At 44.3% G+C, this 18,492-nt stretch overlaps 1 protein-coding gene across 2 annotated transcripts in view; it reads left to right on the top strand.

Annotated features, from left to right (window-relative positions):
• Positions 1-2,097: 2,097 nt before the first annotated feature.
• CAMTA1 (calmodulin binding transcription activator 1) overlaps positions 2,098-18,492 on the top strand; it is a 321,555-nt gene continuing 305,160 nt past the window's right edge. The window contains exons 1-3 of one of the 2 annotated variants that reach the window (XM_010565346.1): positions 2,098-2,179; positions 4,102-4,195; positions 17,834-18,017. In XM_010565346.1, the coding sequence (XP_010563648.1) occupies positions 17,972-18,017 (46 nt within the window). In that variant the 5' untranslated portion in view covers positions 2,098-2,179; positions 4,102-4,195; positions 17,834-17,971. Of the gene's footprint in view, positions 2,180-4,100; positions 4,196-17,833; positions 18,018-18,492 lie in introns of those variants that run through there. The other variant, XR_774217.1, reaches the window with a different exon arrangement.

Below are 18,492 nucleotides of genomic sequence, written 5' to 3'. Positions count from 1 at the left end.
GGTCCGGCCCTGTTCCCCGCGGCGGCGGCCCGGCGCCCTGAGGCGTCGCTCCGTGCCCGCGCACTCGTCCTGGCCGGGAGGAGGGGGCCGAGTGGCGGCCGGTAGTGACAGCAGCCAGCGGGCCCCGGGGCCCGGGCCGGCGGAGCCGCGGGTGGTCGGGGTCTCCGTCCCCTCCGTCCCTAGGTAAGAGAGGGAGGAGAGCGGCCGCAGGCGGTGCCGCCGGCCGTGGTAGGCTCCCTCCGGCGGTGCTCGCCCTTGGCGTCGAGCGCCTTGGCGGTGGAGCGCCTTGGCGGTGGGGGTCCCGCCGAGACTGCAGCCTGCCCGCCAGACGTGCCCCCCAAAAAGGGCTGCCTCTTATTCGCGGGCCCAGGAGTCCAGGACGTTGCCCCAAGGCCTCTTGCTTGGCATAGCAAGAGGATCATTTCCACAGCGTTTTGTGCCCAGAGTGTCTTTATTTCATGAGTAGCTCCTGGCTCTTACGAGGTTGACTTGCAGAGGTTAGCTGAGAAACGTTGCAGCCTGTTGCAGCTCAATGTCATGAGGTCAGATCTTCTGACTTGCACAGAACAGGGAGGTGAGCAGAAGATCAGCTCAGCAATGTCAAACCTGCTGGCACAAAACAGCTGGCAGGGAGTAAACCAGGGCTAGACCTCGTTCTTATTTGTCACCAGTATAAATCTGGAGCAGTTTTCTTTGAGTCAGTAGAGCTGCTTTGGCTTTTCACCACAGAGCAGAGAATGCTGTGTTGCCCTCCAAAGAGCAGACAGTCTTGATCGCGGGTTAACCAGGAGAGGGCACTCACCAAGTCTTATCCAGTAGCGAAATGGAAGGAAATGCCCCAAAAGTGTGGGGAGCAGACAGAATTTTTAGCAGAAGGGCTTCCTGGTCTGTGCTTTAACCTGTGCCTCGTTATAAAGCGTGCTGGTGGACACACTGGGTGTTTGTTGGCATTATCGCTGTGATGAGGCAGCCAGGAAGAAAAATAAGGCCTTTCCTGCTCGCGGTTGGATGTTCCCCAGTGACTGGGTGTGATGTTTGTGTAGGGGGTGCCGGAGTGATTTTAGAGTACTGCTGTCCTCAAAGAGGAGCTTTTGAAAGACCACTCAATAACACCAATACAGTCTAGTGTGAAGCTGAAACTGTGTTTTCCCATTCCAAAGCTCAGCCAATCTGTTCTGGATTTTATCTTCATGTAACTTTTGTTTGAAAACAGGAAAGTTTTAATATTTAATAAGTTTTTTTCTTGTCCAAGGGTAGTTAACAAGGAAGTGTTGGTTGTGTTATGGAAGTTCCTCTGTGCTTGTAGTAAGTGAGATGCAGTGTTTGGAACAAGAGATCCACAAAGGCTCAATTTCTGAGCAACCATGTAGAAATGGGTCTGTTTTACAGGGAATCACCTGGCAGCATCCTTTTCCTGAATGTACCCACCTGCTAGGCTCATTTTTTTTTTTTTTCCACGTGGTTTAGGAGTCATTGAGTCTGTGCAAAAATGCAAAGAAGACTCGAGTTCTGAGGATGCCAGTTGCTGTGGCAACGCTATTTCCCATGGATTTTGGTCCTGTCGTAATTGTGCTCTTTTTCTAACGTGGTTTGGGAATTGTGCAGTCCTCGGGGGTGTTGGTGGCAGAGTTACTGGGAATCCTTCCCCTTACCAGATTGATCTAACACTTTCCTAAAAGACACAGCTGCTTGTTGCCAGCTCTGGCCGCTGTTTCGCATGCATCACAGATGATTCAGGGGAATTTTTTGGGAACAGTCCACAGATGTCACATCTTGGCAGGGAAATATAGGAAGAGAGAAATACGACTTTAGGGAGCTAAATATGAACTGTGCTTTCTAAGCATGCAGAGAGAGCTCTTTAAAACCCTAGATTATAACAGAGGAAATGTAACATCTAGGGCAAAAAGCAATTTGGGGGGAAAAAAAAAAGTACTTGTTTGTGCTTTACTGACTTGCCAAGTTTTGGTTCAGGGTGCAGTGTTCCTCTTGCCCATGTCACTGCTCGCAGATTCCTCACACCACACAAGAAAGCATCGTGGTGCTGTGTGGGACGTGATTTTTGTGTTGAGAGGAGCAGACCCCAGGAATCAGATCCTGGGTTTAGCCGACCCGTGTGCTGTCAGACACGTGACATTGCGGCTTCTGTTCCAGTGTGTGTAGTGTGCTCCTTTTGTAAACTGTGAGTAGCCTTACTAGTGTCCTGACACAGCTCTGGTGTTTTCCAGAGGTTACAATCTACTGGCATTGCTCCTCCTCAGATGTAATTGGTTAGGTTCTTTCTTAGAGTGGACCGTATGATCCATGCAAATATAAGAAACTCTCATTGTTGCTTGATTTTTTACAGACAGAAAAGAAACTATGTGCTCTGTTTAAAAGACTTTTAGCCTGCACCTGGAAAGGGAGTTGAGCATAATGATCCTGAACATCACCATTCTTGGCCTGAGGTGTTGAGTTCATGAACTTGGGTTAGGTGCTTGTTCTGGGTAAGCAGTGGGTAGCAGAATGTGCTCAGGAGGGTCCTTCAGGAGGGCTTTCGCAGTCTATCTGGACATGTTGGAAGGGTACATCTGAAGTGCCAGCGTTCCTGAGCTTAGGCACCAGTGAACAGTGCTGCGTGGTGAAAAATGGAGCAGCAAACTGTGAATGTCCCTGTCTGGAAAACTGGTTTTGGAGCTGAAAGTTATTTTTTTTAAGCTAAGGGAAACATCCGTCCTTGTGTTTCTCTGGGATGCTAGTGGCTCCTCTACAAGGTGCAGAGCTGTTCCAGAATTGACTCACTTCTGCTGCTTTAGAGCCAGTGATACCAGAGATTCCTTCCATGTACAGAATCTTTCATCTAAGCTAGTGGGCTGGATGGGGAACCATCTTCCCTAGTCTGGGGAGAGTGGCAAAGGACTGTGAGGAGGCCTTGTTTAGCAGATTTTCTTAGTAACTGGAATCATGTAGTCATTGCTGGAAAATTGCCCCCGCACAAAGTGTTTTTTGCTAATATTAACTTTAGTTCCATCTCAGCTCAATGGAGGGAAAAACTAGAAAGTGCCATAAATTCAGCCGAGCTTGTCAAAGCTGTCAAATTACCACCTGATAAAGCTCCTACCTCCTAATGATTACAGCCATCAGCCAGAGAGGAAATGTATGCCGATGGGGCTTTCGAGCGACAGCGCCAGGGTTCAACATTGTTAGACTTTTAATGTAGTGTCATCTGGGGGCTCTTTGGCTTCAGTGGAGGGTGAAGCTCTGAGCAGAGTTATTTCTTTAAAAAAAAAAAAAAAAAAATCCAAGGATGTAGACTAGCATACTACCCCTCTCTTATCAGCCAGATTAATGCTGACTACTAAATTTTAGTAAAGGTCTTCTTTGGTCCCATTTGTTAGTATTAGGAGTCCATAGAGATAATGTCTTTTCACGTATAAAAGATGCTATTGATTTTCTGTTACTGTTGTCCTGAAATGTGCACAGTGTGTCTATGGAGCAGTGACAATCCTCCATCACTAGCTTTATGGGAAAAGAATGGTTATTGAATCTCTTCCCATAAAATATAATCTCTTTCTCTCTTCCAGAATTTGCCAGCCCCTGTGGGAGCCCCTCATGTTATCTCTTTCAGAAAATTGATTTTTTTTTTGTCTCTGCTTTGTACGCTTGTGTTTAGCTTTATTTTTAATTTGGCTCATGTGATATGAAATGAAGGCTTCCCTAACATTAAGCGTGCTCTCTCAGTGTTGTATTGCTTCTTTTTCATATAGAGTAACACTTTCAGAATGTTTCAAAGTAAAATAAAGATATTTGCTTGGCGCAAGTCTCTGTTGTTGTTGCTGGGATTTTTTTACTCTGGGTGAGTCATTGCCCTGCTCTTTCTTTCCAGGCAGGTCTGAGATACTGACAGCTTTTCAGCTGCTTACAGGTAAATTTGGGATAAGTTTCTAGAGTCAACACAGGCTGATTGATTTCAGATGAATGACACCATAGAGGAGAACACAACTTGCAGTATTGTCTGCTCAAGGAGCAGTGGTCTTTGAACTTGAACAGTGGCAAAAATACTCTGTCAAATTTGTCCTTTCCTCTGTGTAGCAAATGACTGACTATGGGACTTTTTCCTTTCAGGGAGGAAACGGCAACATGAATTCATAGATGATGAGTAGGATGCCAAAGCCAGAGATGACAGTGCTCTTGAAGAAATGCTGGGTAGAACAAAAAGGTAAAAGGAACAGCTAATTGAGTGCATTTTGGAGCCTGTGGGACTTCATGTGGTACCCTCCCTCATGAGGCAAATGGCACACCCCCTCAAACGTTAGCTGAGTTTTCTGAATTCCCTCCTCCTCCATTGTGCATGAAGTCCCAGTGACACCTCTCACTCCTGACTTACTACTTTCTATGCTTAGGTCTTCCCTAAAGCTGCACCGTTCTGTACCTAAAACCCCTGCAAGACTCATACTTTCGAATGTGTCTTTGCATGCACACGCTTGCAGGTCCAGCGGCCGTTTCGTCCCAACCTGCAGCTCACGCTGCCAAATTAGTCTAGCAATCATACCAGTCCAGCAATCTGCTGCCATGTTTTGTGAGGAGAGCAAAAAGATAAATGAGAGATGATCTCAACCAGTTAATTTGCAGCCAGTGCCATTCTCCTGAGGTGACGGTTCAGTGCAGCCATTGCCTGCACCATCTTCTGACTTAAACCGGGGCAGATACACATGGTTAAAATGTTTGGAATGTATTGCAAACACGTTGCCTCCACGAGGACTAAATTGCTTTCTGGTACTGTGATGCTTTTTACTGCATTTTGTGTTAATGCTGTTGAGATGCCCAAAGGAATCACTTCTTACTGGCTCTTTCATTCTGAAAAATTATCTCTGTAACTGAGGCATGATAGTCCACTTGGGGACTTTGGGAAGTAAGAGGCAGATTTAATCACACCTGCAGAGAGCCATGCAGTAGAAAGGCCTTTGTCACACTCGTCCAAAGGCAGCAGAAGTGGCTGAAGCAAATGACAAGCAGCAAGAAAATCTTCATTAGTAATGTAGCTCTCCTTGGGATATTTTCATGCCTGTTTATGGAAGACTGGCTTTAATCCCCCAAAAGTCAAAAGCAAACTTTCTCCTTGAAAATGTTCCAGGTTTGTAGTAATTATCTGCATGTTGCCCCCTGTCTCTCGGCTCTTTCTGGCAGCAAGTGTATGGGACAGAAGGGCATTTCTGTGGCAAGCAGAAGATCTTGTCAGTACGAGAAGCAGGATGAGGTGTGAATGGTTGATATATATAAATAACAGTTCTATTCTGCTGGAGGTGTTGTCTTCAAAACAACAATCAGGGAGGAATTTGCTATAGTTCAGGTGTTGGTGCCAGTTGTAATTTTTATGAGCTTAAATTTTTTGTAATCAAGATGTGGTCCATCACACAGAGCATTGTGCAGGGCAGGGTTAAGGCTTTTGAATGTGCTAGCACCATAGCCTTTCCTGAAGATCATTAGCGCAGTTTTGACAGTGTCAGAAATTATTTCTTCAGGCTGATTCATACTGCTAGGAAATCTTCTGAAAGATCCAGCAATTCCGTATGCGCACCAGGTGTCTGGGAAGGGAGACGCTGGCTTTCTGTTGACCTTTGGCACCTCGTTCTTTCCCACTAAAGTGCATTTCCTGCAGCAGTATAGCTTAAACCAGCGCGCTCGGTGTCTTTGGATCCTTTCAGCCAAGTGCGTAAAGAGCCTGTCGTGGGGACAGAGCACTGTGTTAGGGCATCGCTTTCATCTGTCAGAAGCTGTTTCAGAACATGTAGAGCTTGCCAGAAAGCCAACCTTTTACACTTTGAAGATGAGAAACATAGGAATGAATTACAGATACCATTTTCCATGGCCAGCCCTCTGGATTTCATGCAGTGTTGGTGACTGGAAGTTGGGAACCCATATTCCCTACCAGCTCTTCTCTCTCCAAAATCAGCCTCCAACCGCCTCTAGTAACACAGTTCTCTGAGAAGTCGTCAATGACTTCTCCTGCTTTCTCAGTGAGAATATTATTTGGGCTTAATTCTACAGTTTAATTTTGCCTCTTTAGTAAAATACTTTCCCATTGTTGCCATGATAAGGAGCTGCTCTGGATGCTACAGGATGTCCTAAAATCCTTGTTATGTTTAGGCCACATGATGTCACAGGGGAGGAGCAACACCAGATTCAAATGTTTTGGTGAAAAAGCAGTAATTTGTCCTATGTCATTTTGGAAATGTAACCACGTTTGAAGTATTGTATATCGTGAGCTATCATATAGTTAAAATATATGATGTTATAATTTTTAGTTTTATAACACCAGAGTTGAGAATTCAGGCATACTTAAAATAGTAATTAGCAAATTTATGTTGTTAATCCGTGTTTTGGGAGATCTGATAGTTTGGTTCGTTCTTTTTCTGCATGCGTTTACGTTAAGGCTGTTGGTGTATTATTCAGCTATTTCTGTAAACTCAGATGTAAATCCGTCATGCTCTTTGAGTTTCAAAATTCTTCACCATTGATCTGGAAGGCTTTAAGTCTGCTAAAATTGGAGTACAGTCAGTGTTGGCAAGGAGCTGTGTCCTTACGGTGGAGCTGGTTCCCCGGAGCCAGGACTTGCAGCCGTTCCCTGTTCCTCCTGCTCGCTGTTCGGGGCCCTGGAGCCCAGCCAGCATGTCTCAGTGGTGGACTGCAGCACCCTGCGAGTCCAGCATCACAGCAGGCTGGGTGAAACGGCGAACAGGCAATTGTTCTTCAGTATTTGCTGTGGTTTCAACAGAGCACTATATACATGTTGTTTTACTATTCATGCCATTAAACGTTAGCTCAGGGAAGATGCGTGGTGCTATTGCTTTAAGGTGGCTAGTGGCCACTAGCTGTGCTCAGCATCGCCTCTGCCAGCTCTGGCATCGTGGCACGTGCTGTCAACTCAGCAGTGGCTGGAAAGCTCAGATAGGACCAGGTTTGGCATCAGCACAATCACTTCTGCGGGCGTTGTGCCTTGGATGTTGCCAGCTCCTCGCTGTTTCTTCCTTCCTCCAGCACGTGGTATTTTATGTGACCCTGAGGATAGACAGTTGCCTACTAGACTAGCTTGTGGTTTTTTGTTTTTGTTTTTTTTTTTTTCCCCTCAGTCTTGTCAGCATGCAGGTTTTCAATTGCAGGGGAGCACTGGGAAATATGTATTCTATTTTGCTTGCTGTCCTGCTAATGCTTTAGCTTGCTGGAGTCAGTGAGAGATGGCAGCAGTGGGAGTTACTGTGCTGTTAGTCATTCAGGTGACATGGTCTGATAGACAAAGCTCTTGAGGATGGTTATCTAGGAGAGAGTCGAATCCAATCGTTCAGGATTCTGTAGCCTCACGTTACCACTTGATGCAAATTCTCTTAGTCAAATGCAGGTGGAGCTTTTCAAAGCACCTAGTATTATGTTCGTGTTTAGCCTATGTCTTGCAAACGTACAAGTAAGGAAGGTGAATCACTCGTATACTTTGATCTTAAAGTTCAGTATTATTCCTTTTCTGTAAGTGGTTTGTCAGACAAAATTTCTTAGTCATTTTGTTTGAAGATCTCGCCCTCGATGTCAGAGGCAAGGCAGCTGGAGGAGATGCAGTTAGAGTTCCTCCATCTTTGAAATATTTGATTTGGCATAGAATATTTAATGGAGCTATCAGTGCATTTTATTAAGACCATATCACTTATCAGTGGCTGTTACTACTGTTCTTGTTACTAGAATGTAGGGCTCCAAGGTTTTCTGGTTTTGTTTGTGGGTTTTTCGTTTTGTTTTCATCTTTTTCCCCAGGAAACTGTGGACATTTTTGACTAGTACAGATTAGTTCCTCAGATGAGCCATGGACAACCTTTCACTGCAACTTTGGGTGTTTTAATCCAGATGCTTGCTTTCAACAAACTTGCTATGAACCATACAAGCACCTTTTGTGCAGATAAACTTTCAGTATCACTCATGCGAACATAAGTTGAAATTTTGATTCTGTGGAAGTTATGAGTATGTTAATATCTGCCACACAATTTGTGTGCTTCCAACCGTACTCTTCTTAAGTAAAAGTTCACCCCTTTTGAATAAAAGCTGGCAACTGGCTGGCATAAAATAAATGAGGTATTTTTAGAGACAGACAGTGTAGCTTTTCACGTATTAGATGGTGGATACCTAGCAGTAATGCACCGCTTGCTTTATGGGATTAGTGTGGCTAATGAGTTGTTTATAATAGTTTAGTAAATAAGGGCTTTTGTAGAGTCAGTGTGCAAGATGCAAAATTCTAAGAAGTCCTCTTCACGATCTGGGATAGTTTCTTTGAGTGCCATCATATCAGTTATTTCTGGTGAAGGATGAACAATGTTTTCAGTATTTCTTAATCATTGTTGTCCGTAGAAAACTTATTTTTATTGGAAGGAGCTAGCTGGCCACCGCGCACAAAAATCCCTCAGGGAGGAAAACCGTCATAGATTGAGGTACAGTGGCTCTAAGAGTCTAATTCAGTAAGCACAAGGTTGTTGTGTGCCTTACTTTCCCCAAGAAGCGAACGCTTTGGGATTGATTAAACTCTTTTCAGTCTGTACAGCAGTGTGAGCTTTCATTTATGCATTTTAGGGCTTGCACCATATAAAAAGTCAAATATGCTATCTGTTTGACACCAAGGTGAAGACTTGGGGTAAAATTACATACGTTCTTGAAATGAAAGAGACTTGTAGTGCTTATCAGCATGTTGCGTGGCCCAGAGCACTGGCAGAGTTCAAGCGAGGAGGTGCTCTCTGCAAAGGAGAGAGCTGTGTCTTCCTCAGTCTGTCTCTAAGTCTTTGGTGGTGAAGTGGCTTCTACCTGGTGCTTTCAGCAGACCTTCCACCATGTGCAGTTTGCATAGGTTGTTTTCAAATAACCACTACATGCTACTAAAGCCATCTTGATTTCATTGTTTAAGCCTCTCCCACTACAGAAGCAAGCCACGCAGCCTGCTCTGGGCTTTGTGTAGCATTAGTACTGCTCTGTAGCTCCCATCATTGGAGGAACAGGCTAACAGATGCGTCTTGCACTGTCTTCTAAGAGTGGCCAATCTGACGGGTATGTACTGGTTTGCACAGGTCGAGAGTCCCAGGCTGGCTTGCAGCTGCACGATCCACATATGAGAGGAAAGACCACTTACAGAGGGGAAGGGCAGTTTGAGTCAGGTGTCTGAAAACACTTGAGTTCAAAACGGACCTGAGGCACAGTTCTTGTTTTAAGAAGGTATCTTTGCATGCCAAGTGTACACCTTGGAGTATTCACCTTCCTAACCGCAGTAACAGCTATCTGACCTGGCTTGAACTTGAAGCGGGTGCTTCTCACCCTGTGCTTGTTTTTCCTGGGTATCCAGTCAGCTGACTAATGAAACTGGATTTAAACTTTTCAGATGCGAGAGGTTTAAATCTCAATGTGGGAGAGGTGTAAACCACACATTCCTGTATTGCTGGCATGAAGAACCTTAGCATTTTGACACCTCCCTTAATGAGAGAGAGTATCCTTTGTGAGGAGGGGAGCAGGACAGAGCTCCGCAGGATTCCATGTGCAAGGAGCTTCCCGGTAATGACAATACATACACAGAGGCCTTTGGCCCCTTGCGTCTTAAATGGCGCAAGACAGGAAGCAGTGTTTTCTGAGCAAACAAATGGCCAAATGAGGTGGGAAATATTTTATTTCCAAAATTCCAGGATTATTGTAGACAATAAGACATTTATTAAAAGCAAGCCTATACGTTCTTTCTGATTTCATATCTGAAACTTCGTAGTTAGTCTGCGTAACTGGAAGTCTCTGTGCTGATAGGATTGTGTCATGTAATGCTGGCCATTGTTGTGAGCCGATTCCAGTACTTACACCTTTGTATAGTTCATGCAAAACATAATTGTTTGGATTATGGTGGGTGCTTGAGGTTAGGGACGTAATTTCATCCTCCAGGCTTTCACCTGAACTGTAAGGGCTTAATGCCAAATACAGCAGAAGTAAATGCAGTCCTAATCAGCACTTAAATTCATAGGCAGACCTTGCAGATCCATTTCTGAAATGTGCTCTTCAGGCTTGTCATCCAGGTGACTGCCCACTTCCATTGATCCTGTACTAATTTCTGCACTAAGATCTGTTTACTTTTTATACTTCTCATTGATTTTGATCAATCAGTAATCCTGCAGAAAGATTAACTTCTAGTTTTAATATTATTGTAAATCTTATTTTTTTTAAGCAGGAAGGGGTGTTACAAAAATTGACATTGTGCAACGCTAGGTCACAGGTTTTATGGTTTAATCAGAGATGGAAGTTGAAAGACATCATTCCAAGTATAAAAGCTAATTCCAATATTAATAGTTCTCTTACCAGCTAAAAAGAAGTCATTTTATGCATAATTCTTTTCTTTAGGAGTGCTCACTAATTTTCAATGTGTCTCCCACTCTAAGGAGTCAGTGGAAGTTATTTTAAGCTGCATTTTGTGGTTACTATAGGTGAGTTGGTAGTAGGTATCTAATCCTTGGGCTAATCCTACAGTGTTGCTCAGTGTTGCATGGCGAGGTCTTCTCAGCACTGTGAGAATAGCAAAGTCGCGGTCATTTGGAGCAAATTTTAAAATATGCATGATGGGCTGTTTGTAGACGTAAGCACGGATAAAGAGAAGGTCATGGATTTCATGCAAATATTCAGATGAGGTTATGCTAACTTGTGGTTTTGGAAGATGCTGTGCATTGTTTCCCTGGCAGAAATAGCCCTTTAGATAAACATTAAATACAGAGTGACGCTGTCAAAAAGGGAGAATGCATATCACTTAACACAGAAAGTGACACTTCATAAGGACCTCTTTCAATTTATAGTTCAATAAAAAGGGTAATCTGTGGAGGGATATTCTGTCCTTGCCCACAGTTCTGCAGTTCTGACAGGATCACGTTCCTGGTTTTACCTTCCTGCTGTCCCAGGCTGAAATACTTCATATTTAACACTCTGGGTTCTATAAATAATTGACATGCCTGTCTTCGCAACTGAAGATCAGCAGCAAATTGTATTGTTGTTGAATAATAGGGTTCTCCTGCATTCTTTACTCCTTTACATCTTAATTTTCACTCTGCTACTGAGAGTGTAGGAACTGATTTACTCCACTTCAGGAAAAAAAGTATAGCTGTTCCAGTCCTTCAGGGGAGGAAGTTTAGGGGAAAGCCAATGAAACCATCTAAGACTAGCTGTTTCTCCATATCTTCTGCATATACTGTTTGTTTGTATTTCTCATTCCGTGCAACTTTCGTGGGTCATATGGGAAAGAATAGTTTTGGTGGTTAGACAAGGTTTAGGCAAATCTAGAAAGAAAACACTGTTTTGTAGCTAAAACTAATGAGAAATATGTCGTGGTTTAACCCCAGCCAGCAATTAAGCACCATGCAGCCTCTCACTTACTTCCCCCCCCACCCAGTGGGATGGGGGAGAAAATCAGGAAAAGAAGTAAAACTCGCAGTTTGAGATAAGAATGGTTTAATAGAACAGAAAAGAAGAAACTAATAATGATAACGATAACGCTAATAAAATGACAACAGTAATAATAAAAGGATTGGAATATACAAATGATGCGCAGTGCAATTGCTCACCACCCGCCAATCAACACCCAGTTAATCCCCAAGCGGCGATTCCCCCCGCCCCGACTCCCCCCAGTTCCTATACTAGACGTGACGTCCCATGGTACGGAATACCCCGTTGGCCAGTTTGGGTCAGGTGCCCTGGCTGTGTCCCTTCCCAACTTCTTGTGCCCCTTCAGCCTTCTCACTGGCTGGGCATGAGAAGCTGAAAAATCCTTGACTTTAGACTAAACATTACTTAGCAACAACTGAAAACATCAGTGTTACCAACATTCTTTTCCTACTGAACTCAAAACATAGCACTGTACCAGCTACTAGGAAGACAATTAACTCTATCCCAGCTGAAACGAGGACAAAATATTAAAACAATCATTTTTGTTTATAAGAACTAATGCATATCTTTGATGACAGAGAAGAAGGGCTTTGTGCAATAAGGCACCGGACAGGCACCCAAGAGATAATTTGACTAGCTGCACTGCCATAGTACCACTGTAAGCAAATCACAATTGATTGTAGTTTGTGATGCTGGAATTATACTTCCATTTGGTTTATCTATTCATAAATAATGATGAAAAAAAGTCAGGGAAGTTCATTCTCATTGTGAATTTATAGCATGGCAGAACCCAATCGTGGTGGAGTCCTTTAAAGACTTGAGATAATGATTTCAACAACGATGCTTTTAATTGAAAGCGTGAGTGCTCTATTGTTTGTTAATGATGCTTCCATATTACGCATACACACAATAAATCACAGAAGTGTATGAATGAAGACTTGGTTTGGTAACTGCAGGACAGGTTTTTGGGCAGAGGGCAGAGCCTGGGTGGTGCTGTCACCAGAAGTTCCTTGGGAGCAGACTGACTCAGTTAAATTTGACTTTGCCTCTGGCTTCCAGTTCCTGAATCTACATAGCTTTGAACACCTTCTGCCTCTGTTACCATCATCAATTTCTCTTCCTTCGGTTCTCCTTTTGTTCTTCTATCATTGTCTTCCATTACTCATTCTTCTGTTTTCAGTGCCTGAGGCTGACATTTTCATACCTTGGTGACTAAAGTTTGGCTCCTAGATCCGTATTTATTTGGTTAATTTAGACAGCAGTCCAATTTCAGAGGAGTTAAGTATCCTGGAAAAGATTCTTGTTTAAGAGTAGGAACAGAAATTTAGGAGCATACCTTTAGGGATCTTAGACTTAAACATACTTTCCTGTTATTATTTGCTTCAGCTATCACTAGAGATCTGATATCAAACTAGCCTGAAGATTATGCTATCTTGTGCGAGTTGAGGGGAAGAGAAGAATTGTGAAAAATGGCCTTTCCCTCAAGTAATATTGGTTACTGTATGGGTTTCTGCATGCGCTGTCGGTTGGGATTCAATGAGCTGGTGCTGCCACCTTTGTCAAGCAGCTTTTCCTGGCCAGTCCTGAGCTGGGAGCTGTTCATCCACTGCCCAGAACAGAGCCAGTTGTGTACCAACATTGTGTGTGAGAGCTTTGCGTTACTGAATGTCTGTAGGATTTACACTTTCTTCTTGCTTCTTAGGTAGTAAGTGGAGTTTTGCATACTAGCAGGGGAGAGGGGTTAGGATGTGGGGGAAAAACATTCCCAGAGAGCAGGAGCCAAGATATACAGCTTATTACAGGATGATGACAGCTTAAAAAAAATAAAATAAAAATCCTTCCATATACCTTATTGAAGACTGCACTAAAATTATAACTGAGGCTACCATGGATGACAATCATACTACCTCTTTAAACTAAATAACTTGATTGTCTTATTATAACAGAAAGCAAAGAGAAATGTCCTGAATATACTGTAGGAAATTGTCTTTACTAAATCTAGCCCAGCATTTATGAGCATTGTATATATTATTTGATTTTGCCAGAATTACATAAACAGGGAAAAAATTGTTAATGTAAGTTGACTACCAGAGTAAATCACAGCCTAATTATTCTTTTTTTTTTCTGGCTGAAATTAGAATTTGATATAATGGTCAATAGACATTTTCTTTAATTTTTGAGACATAATTTCTAATAGCTAATCCAAACGAATTGGAGTAAGTTGCTGCAGAATTGAAAAAATAAATTATCTGAATTTTATGGTGACTTACTGGTAAATCCCCTTAGTTGGAAGCTTTAATTTACCTCGTATTTCAGTTTTTTCCTCTCTAACTGGCTTTTGGATGTATATTAGAGCAAAATAATTGTTATTTTCTTAGTGCCACCAGGGTGCTTGGAGCATGAACCAAAGTGAAGACAGAACCTGGCCTGTTCTTGTAGGGAAATAAAGGACCAAGGACCGCAGAAGGAGGAACAACGGGGCTGGTGGCAGAGGCAGCGTGCCGCAGTGCACGGCGTGGCAGGCATTCTCCCCTGGCATTGCTGGCTGCAGCAAAATGCTGGAGGTTGGCACCCATGTAAGTCAGTTCTGAAGCTGTTTGACGTTGTACTGGAACAAATGGGGCTCCAGCATTGCAAACCCCCCCAGCCAGCCACTTGCTTCTCTTCTGCAGTCGATGCTGGTGTAGAGGAGCAAAGCATTTTTGCCCTTGTTCTTGGTTAAACAGGTAAATACTGTGTTTAGTGTTGAGGCTACTGGCTTAAGTATCTACAAAAACTTCATGAGGCTTTGCATAGATGAAAAACATCTTTCCTCCAGGGTCCATTAAAATGGCTCTGGAGTTATGCTTCGGTTTAGTCTGGTGTAAATTCCCTATAGCCAGCAGAGTTTTACTAGAGATTATTTGAATGTAGTGTTTGTATTTCTGAGGGAAATAAATGAGCTCAGAACTACAGAAGGAACCGGGAGGAGAATGTGTCCAAACCCCAGAATATGGATGATGACCGAGTTCGGCCTCCTGCTAGGGTCGTATGCAGTTTTGTCCACTCTGAGTGTAACCCAGAACCTTTAGTTCCTGGTAGTTTTTTCTTCTTCAACTTCCACACATCATTTGGGGCAAGTTATTTGGATGGCAGAGCCCTAAACAGAGTATACTCCTTTGGAGAACCTTTCTGAAGAAATGCATGTTTTGGGATATTTTCCTGGTTTTGATGAACCTGGGAATTGGCAGTTATATTTCACAAATGCAGTGAAGTCCTGTGAAGTTAACAGTGGATTTATACATATGCGTCAGCTTGGTTAAGTCTTGGGTTTATTCCTAGAAGAAACAGCTTTTGATTCTGTAACTGGAGAGAGGATAGGCCAAAACCATTTCATTTCTATCATTGTGGGGTTGTTTTTTTAAGCTTCTCTATTCACACTTCTAAGCGTATTTTCGTGAAAACACTTGGCATTCCTTGCTTCTAAATTGTGGAGTAACTTTGTGCAAACAATTCAAAAGAAATGGGGTTCCAACATTGTCATTATAGCTATTAAAACTGTCTGAATTGTTTTGCTTTTTGATGCTTGCCATAGCAACAGTGGATGTATAATTTGCTGAATATCTATAACAGGGTATTTGGATATATTCTTTACAGTTTTACTTCTGCATATAACTAAGCATGCCAAATCATCACATTAACCCAATTAACCAAGCCAGACCCACCATGGAATGACAATCAAGATTTTTTTTAAAGAACTTTGTATTTCACCTCCGTCTTAACAAAAAAAACCAAACACCGTACATCGGAATAGCAGCAGCTTTTATCAGTATGCTGTTCAAAATTATTCATGGTTCAGACTGCAAAAACTCCTGGCACATCTACTTTCTTGCCGCTTATCAGCTGGAGGTAGCTCTGTGTTTGTGCCCCTAGAAAGGTAAGACCAAGTCAGTTTATCCTATACCATCCATGCGCAAAATCTTTTGCGGTTCAGTACCTCTGTGCCTTAATAGTGATTAGACCTTTGATTTTTAAACAGTGGGGAGCTGGGAAACTTGAAAGATACCAGCAGCAGCACTTCAATTCAAATGGCTTCTTTCTTATCATTGTGTTGCACAAGGAATTAAATGAAAATATTTGGGACTTTGCTGGCATGCTTGATATAAAATCCATGTTTAAATGGCATCTGTAATATTACATAGATCATATTGCTGTAATAACCTATATGCTACTGTTAAAATTATGTATAATTTCAGGTATATAAGATTCAGTTTATTAGGGATTTTTTTCTCTTGGTAGAAAAGCTTATATTGAGGAAGAGAATGAGTTCATTAGCTGTACGTAGCTGAGTTCATACACTACTTCAATAACCCCTTAAAAATGCCTTATTCATCCTCATCCACACAAACTCTCATCGTCTTTACAGACCAGGAAGGATCTAGGAAGCCAGGCAGTGCCCCCGAAGACACTTCATAGAGCAGGTTGCACGCTACTCTAGAGCCAAGCAAGGTAGGTTGCCTTAGTTCTGGAAGTGGAGCTACTACCAAGCGATTCAGTGGAAGTTCCTCCTTCCCCAGACTGTAACGGCTGAGAGAAGGCAGCTGGCGTCCTAAACAACCTTGTCAATAGGACCACATGGACCTCATTACTCTAATGAGCCATGGAAGCACATAAGGAACTACTTGAGCTTTGGAGAGGAGAAAGAGATGGACACTCTTGTGCACGCATGTAGCTGATTCTGCATTTAATTATGTTTCTGGGTGACCTCAAGGTCTAACCCCATGTGGAGAACCTTATGGTTATTTGTTCTCAAGAGTGAACGTAAGTGAATAATGCAGTGAGGGCTATGACGGAAATAAACATTTGTGCTCGCCTCCCTGAAGAGAACGGAAAGGCTGTTTGTGGCAATGGTTGCCGTCACTGTACTTGGGAGCGGCCTGGGTTCCTGCTTGCATTTCAGCCACAAGCACCAGTGTCTGCAAAACCGAATGTGAATGGCTCTCTGACATCATTGTATTTGGTAGCAGAATGATAGTCTTTGGAGAGATGTGTTGGCTCCACCGTTTCTCTCATTTCTTTTTTGTTACGTAGTCTTGCCTGAATATCCAAGTGGACGCTCGAGCGCCTTCTGAATACCAGCCTGACGTTAATCTTGGGCAGGACACCGACATGCCAGGAGATAAGCCGGTTCAGAAGAGAGAGGCGGTGGATAGGATTGGCACGCTGAAGGCACTGCAGGCCATGCTGCTTGGCTAATCCAGGTGCCCATTTCTTGCTGAAGAAGAGATAGCGAGGTGGGTCTGTCCGTAGGGGGTAGACACTGGCAACTGCCACTCCATGTGGAGCACTGGGGATGAGTTCAACGTGGGCTAGCCCTTCGCGTCTCAGTAAGGTGTCATCTAAACATCTGGTACTTGCATCAGGAAACTACCTTCCATCTCTTAACTGCAGAGGGATATCTGCTTTAATCTACTGTTCTGTTTTTGCCATACTGCAGACTGCGAGTAGCACCGACTGTATGGCTACCTCATGTCTCTGCTAAGCATGTGGGTCATCTCGGAAGAATATCCAAGGGGGGACATAAATTCCCTAGAACTCGTCAAGAAAATGATAGCTCTTTGCCAGCGTGGCAACTAGAAAAGTTTCCAGTGTATCTTGAACGGCCGGAGGAAACAATTATCTTAGCCGATCCTCTAGCTGCGTTAATATTTGTGTGTATTTATAGGACAGAGCGTGCTAGATTAGCTTTATGACCGTCGGGAGTGAGCCTGTCATTCTAGAGCCTCTTCATCAATGTGCCTTTCACGCTCCATGAGATTAGCAGCCGCTGAAAATAGGAAGAAGGAATTTTCCTCTCCTCTGTCTTAGAAGAGAGCCAGCACACCATACTCCTCTTTCGTCTTGGCTCGGAAATGGCTTCGGTCCTTAGCAAAACCAGAGAGCCAACAGGTCTTTTTAAAGAAGTTCCACTCTCCTGAGGATCTAAGGGAAAATATCCTTTTTGCGTGTTTAGTCACACACATCAAAGGAAACAACCGTTTCGATCTTCATTTGCATTGTGCAGGCATTAGATGTGGTCCAGTTACACGGAGCTCTGCTTGGGAAGGCAGAAGCGCCAGGACTCTTCAAGCTTTGACGAGATGGGGAGAAAACTCGGCCAGGCAAATCACACCTCATTCTTCCAAGGCATTTTACATTTTTAAGAGGGCCGAGCAATTTACTTGGTTTCTTGGGAGGCTCTTTACAGCAAAAGCTCCTCGACATCCCGATCCCGAGGCAGCGTGCTGCGGGCCGGGGGGGGGGGTACTGGAAGGGGACTGCACGTCCACAGACCGTTGCCCTTTTCCTCACAGAACGGGCGAGCGCTTGCCATGAACTCCTTCCCATATGATCTGCAGGACTCCCTCAGACTCATTACATCTCGTTGGCAACGGTAACTCGGTTCTCTTTGCAGGTGACAAATCCTCACCTTGTCGGCTGCATACCGTGCCAAGAGCGGCTTTCCCCCCCGAGCATCAGGCCGTCTGCCCCAAAATACTCCGGTTGTGGAAGAGGGCCTAGAGAACTTTGACTTTTCAGCAGCGTTGAAAAGATGGGGGAGATAACTTTTGCAGCCCTGGTGCTGTTGCTTAGGTCAGGTAAAGAGCGGGGTGCCCTGCCTGTGATTTCAATGGAGGGGGACGGGGGGGTTGTGTGCTGCTTTTGGCAGCAGCCTAGCCGGGCAGCCCTCGCCTGATGGGAAAGCGGGGGGAAGGCGGGTTCAGCTCTAGCGGTACCAAGAGATGGCAGAAAATGCTGCGTTTCCAGCTTCCCCCCCCCCCCCTTTTTTTTAAAAACCCCTTCTTGAGAACCTCTCGGCTTGGGTGTTTGTTTGCTCACTGAAGAAGAAAACCGCAGCTTCCACGGTTCGCTCCGGACAGGGCGTCTGGCCAAACCTCGGCCGGGTGACCGTCCTGCTGACCGGAGGGGGCCCCAGAGCGACCGGGTCGCCGCCGGGCTGACCGGCCGGGCAGCGGGCAGGGCCGCAGGCCCCGGATGCTTCGCCCCTGCCCGTCGGGCTGCCGCGGGGCCCCGCTCGCACCGGAGCTGCCGCGGTCCCGGCGGGCGGCGGGG

Source organism: Haliaeetus leucocephalus, unplaced genomic scaffold (genome assembly GCF_000737465.1).
Source record: "Haliaeetus leucocephalus isolate CR32 unplaced genomic scaffold, Haliaeetus_leucocephalus-4.0 Scaffold190, whole genome shotgun sequence".
NCBI lineage: Eukaryota > Metazoa > Chordata > Aves > Accipitriformes > Accipitridae > Haliaeetus > Haliaeetus leucocephalus.
Note: the sequence above shows the minus strand (reverse complement) of the source record. Positions and strands in the feature narration are given on the sequence as shown.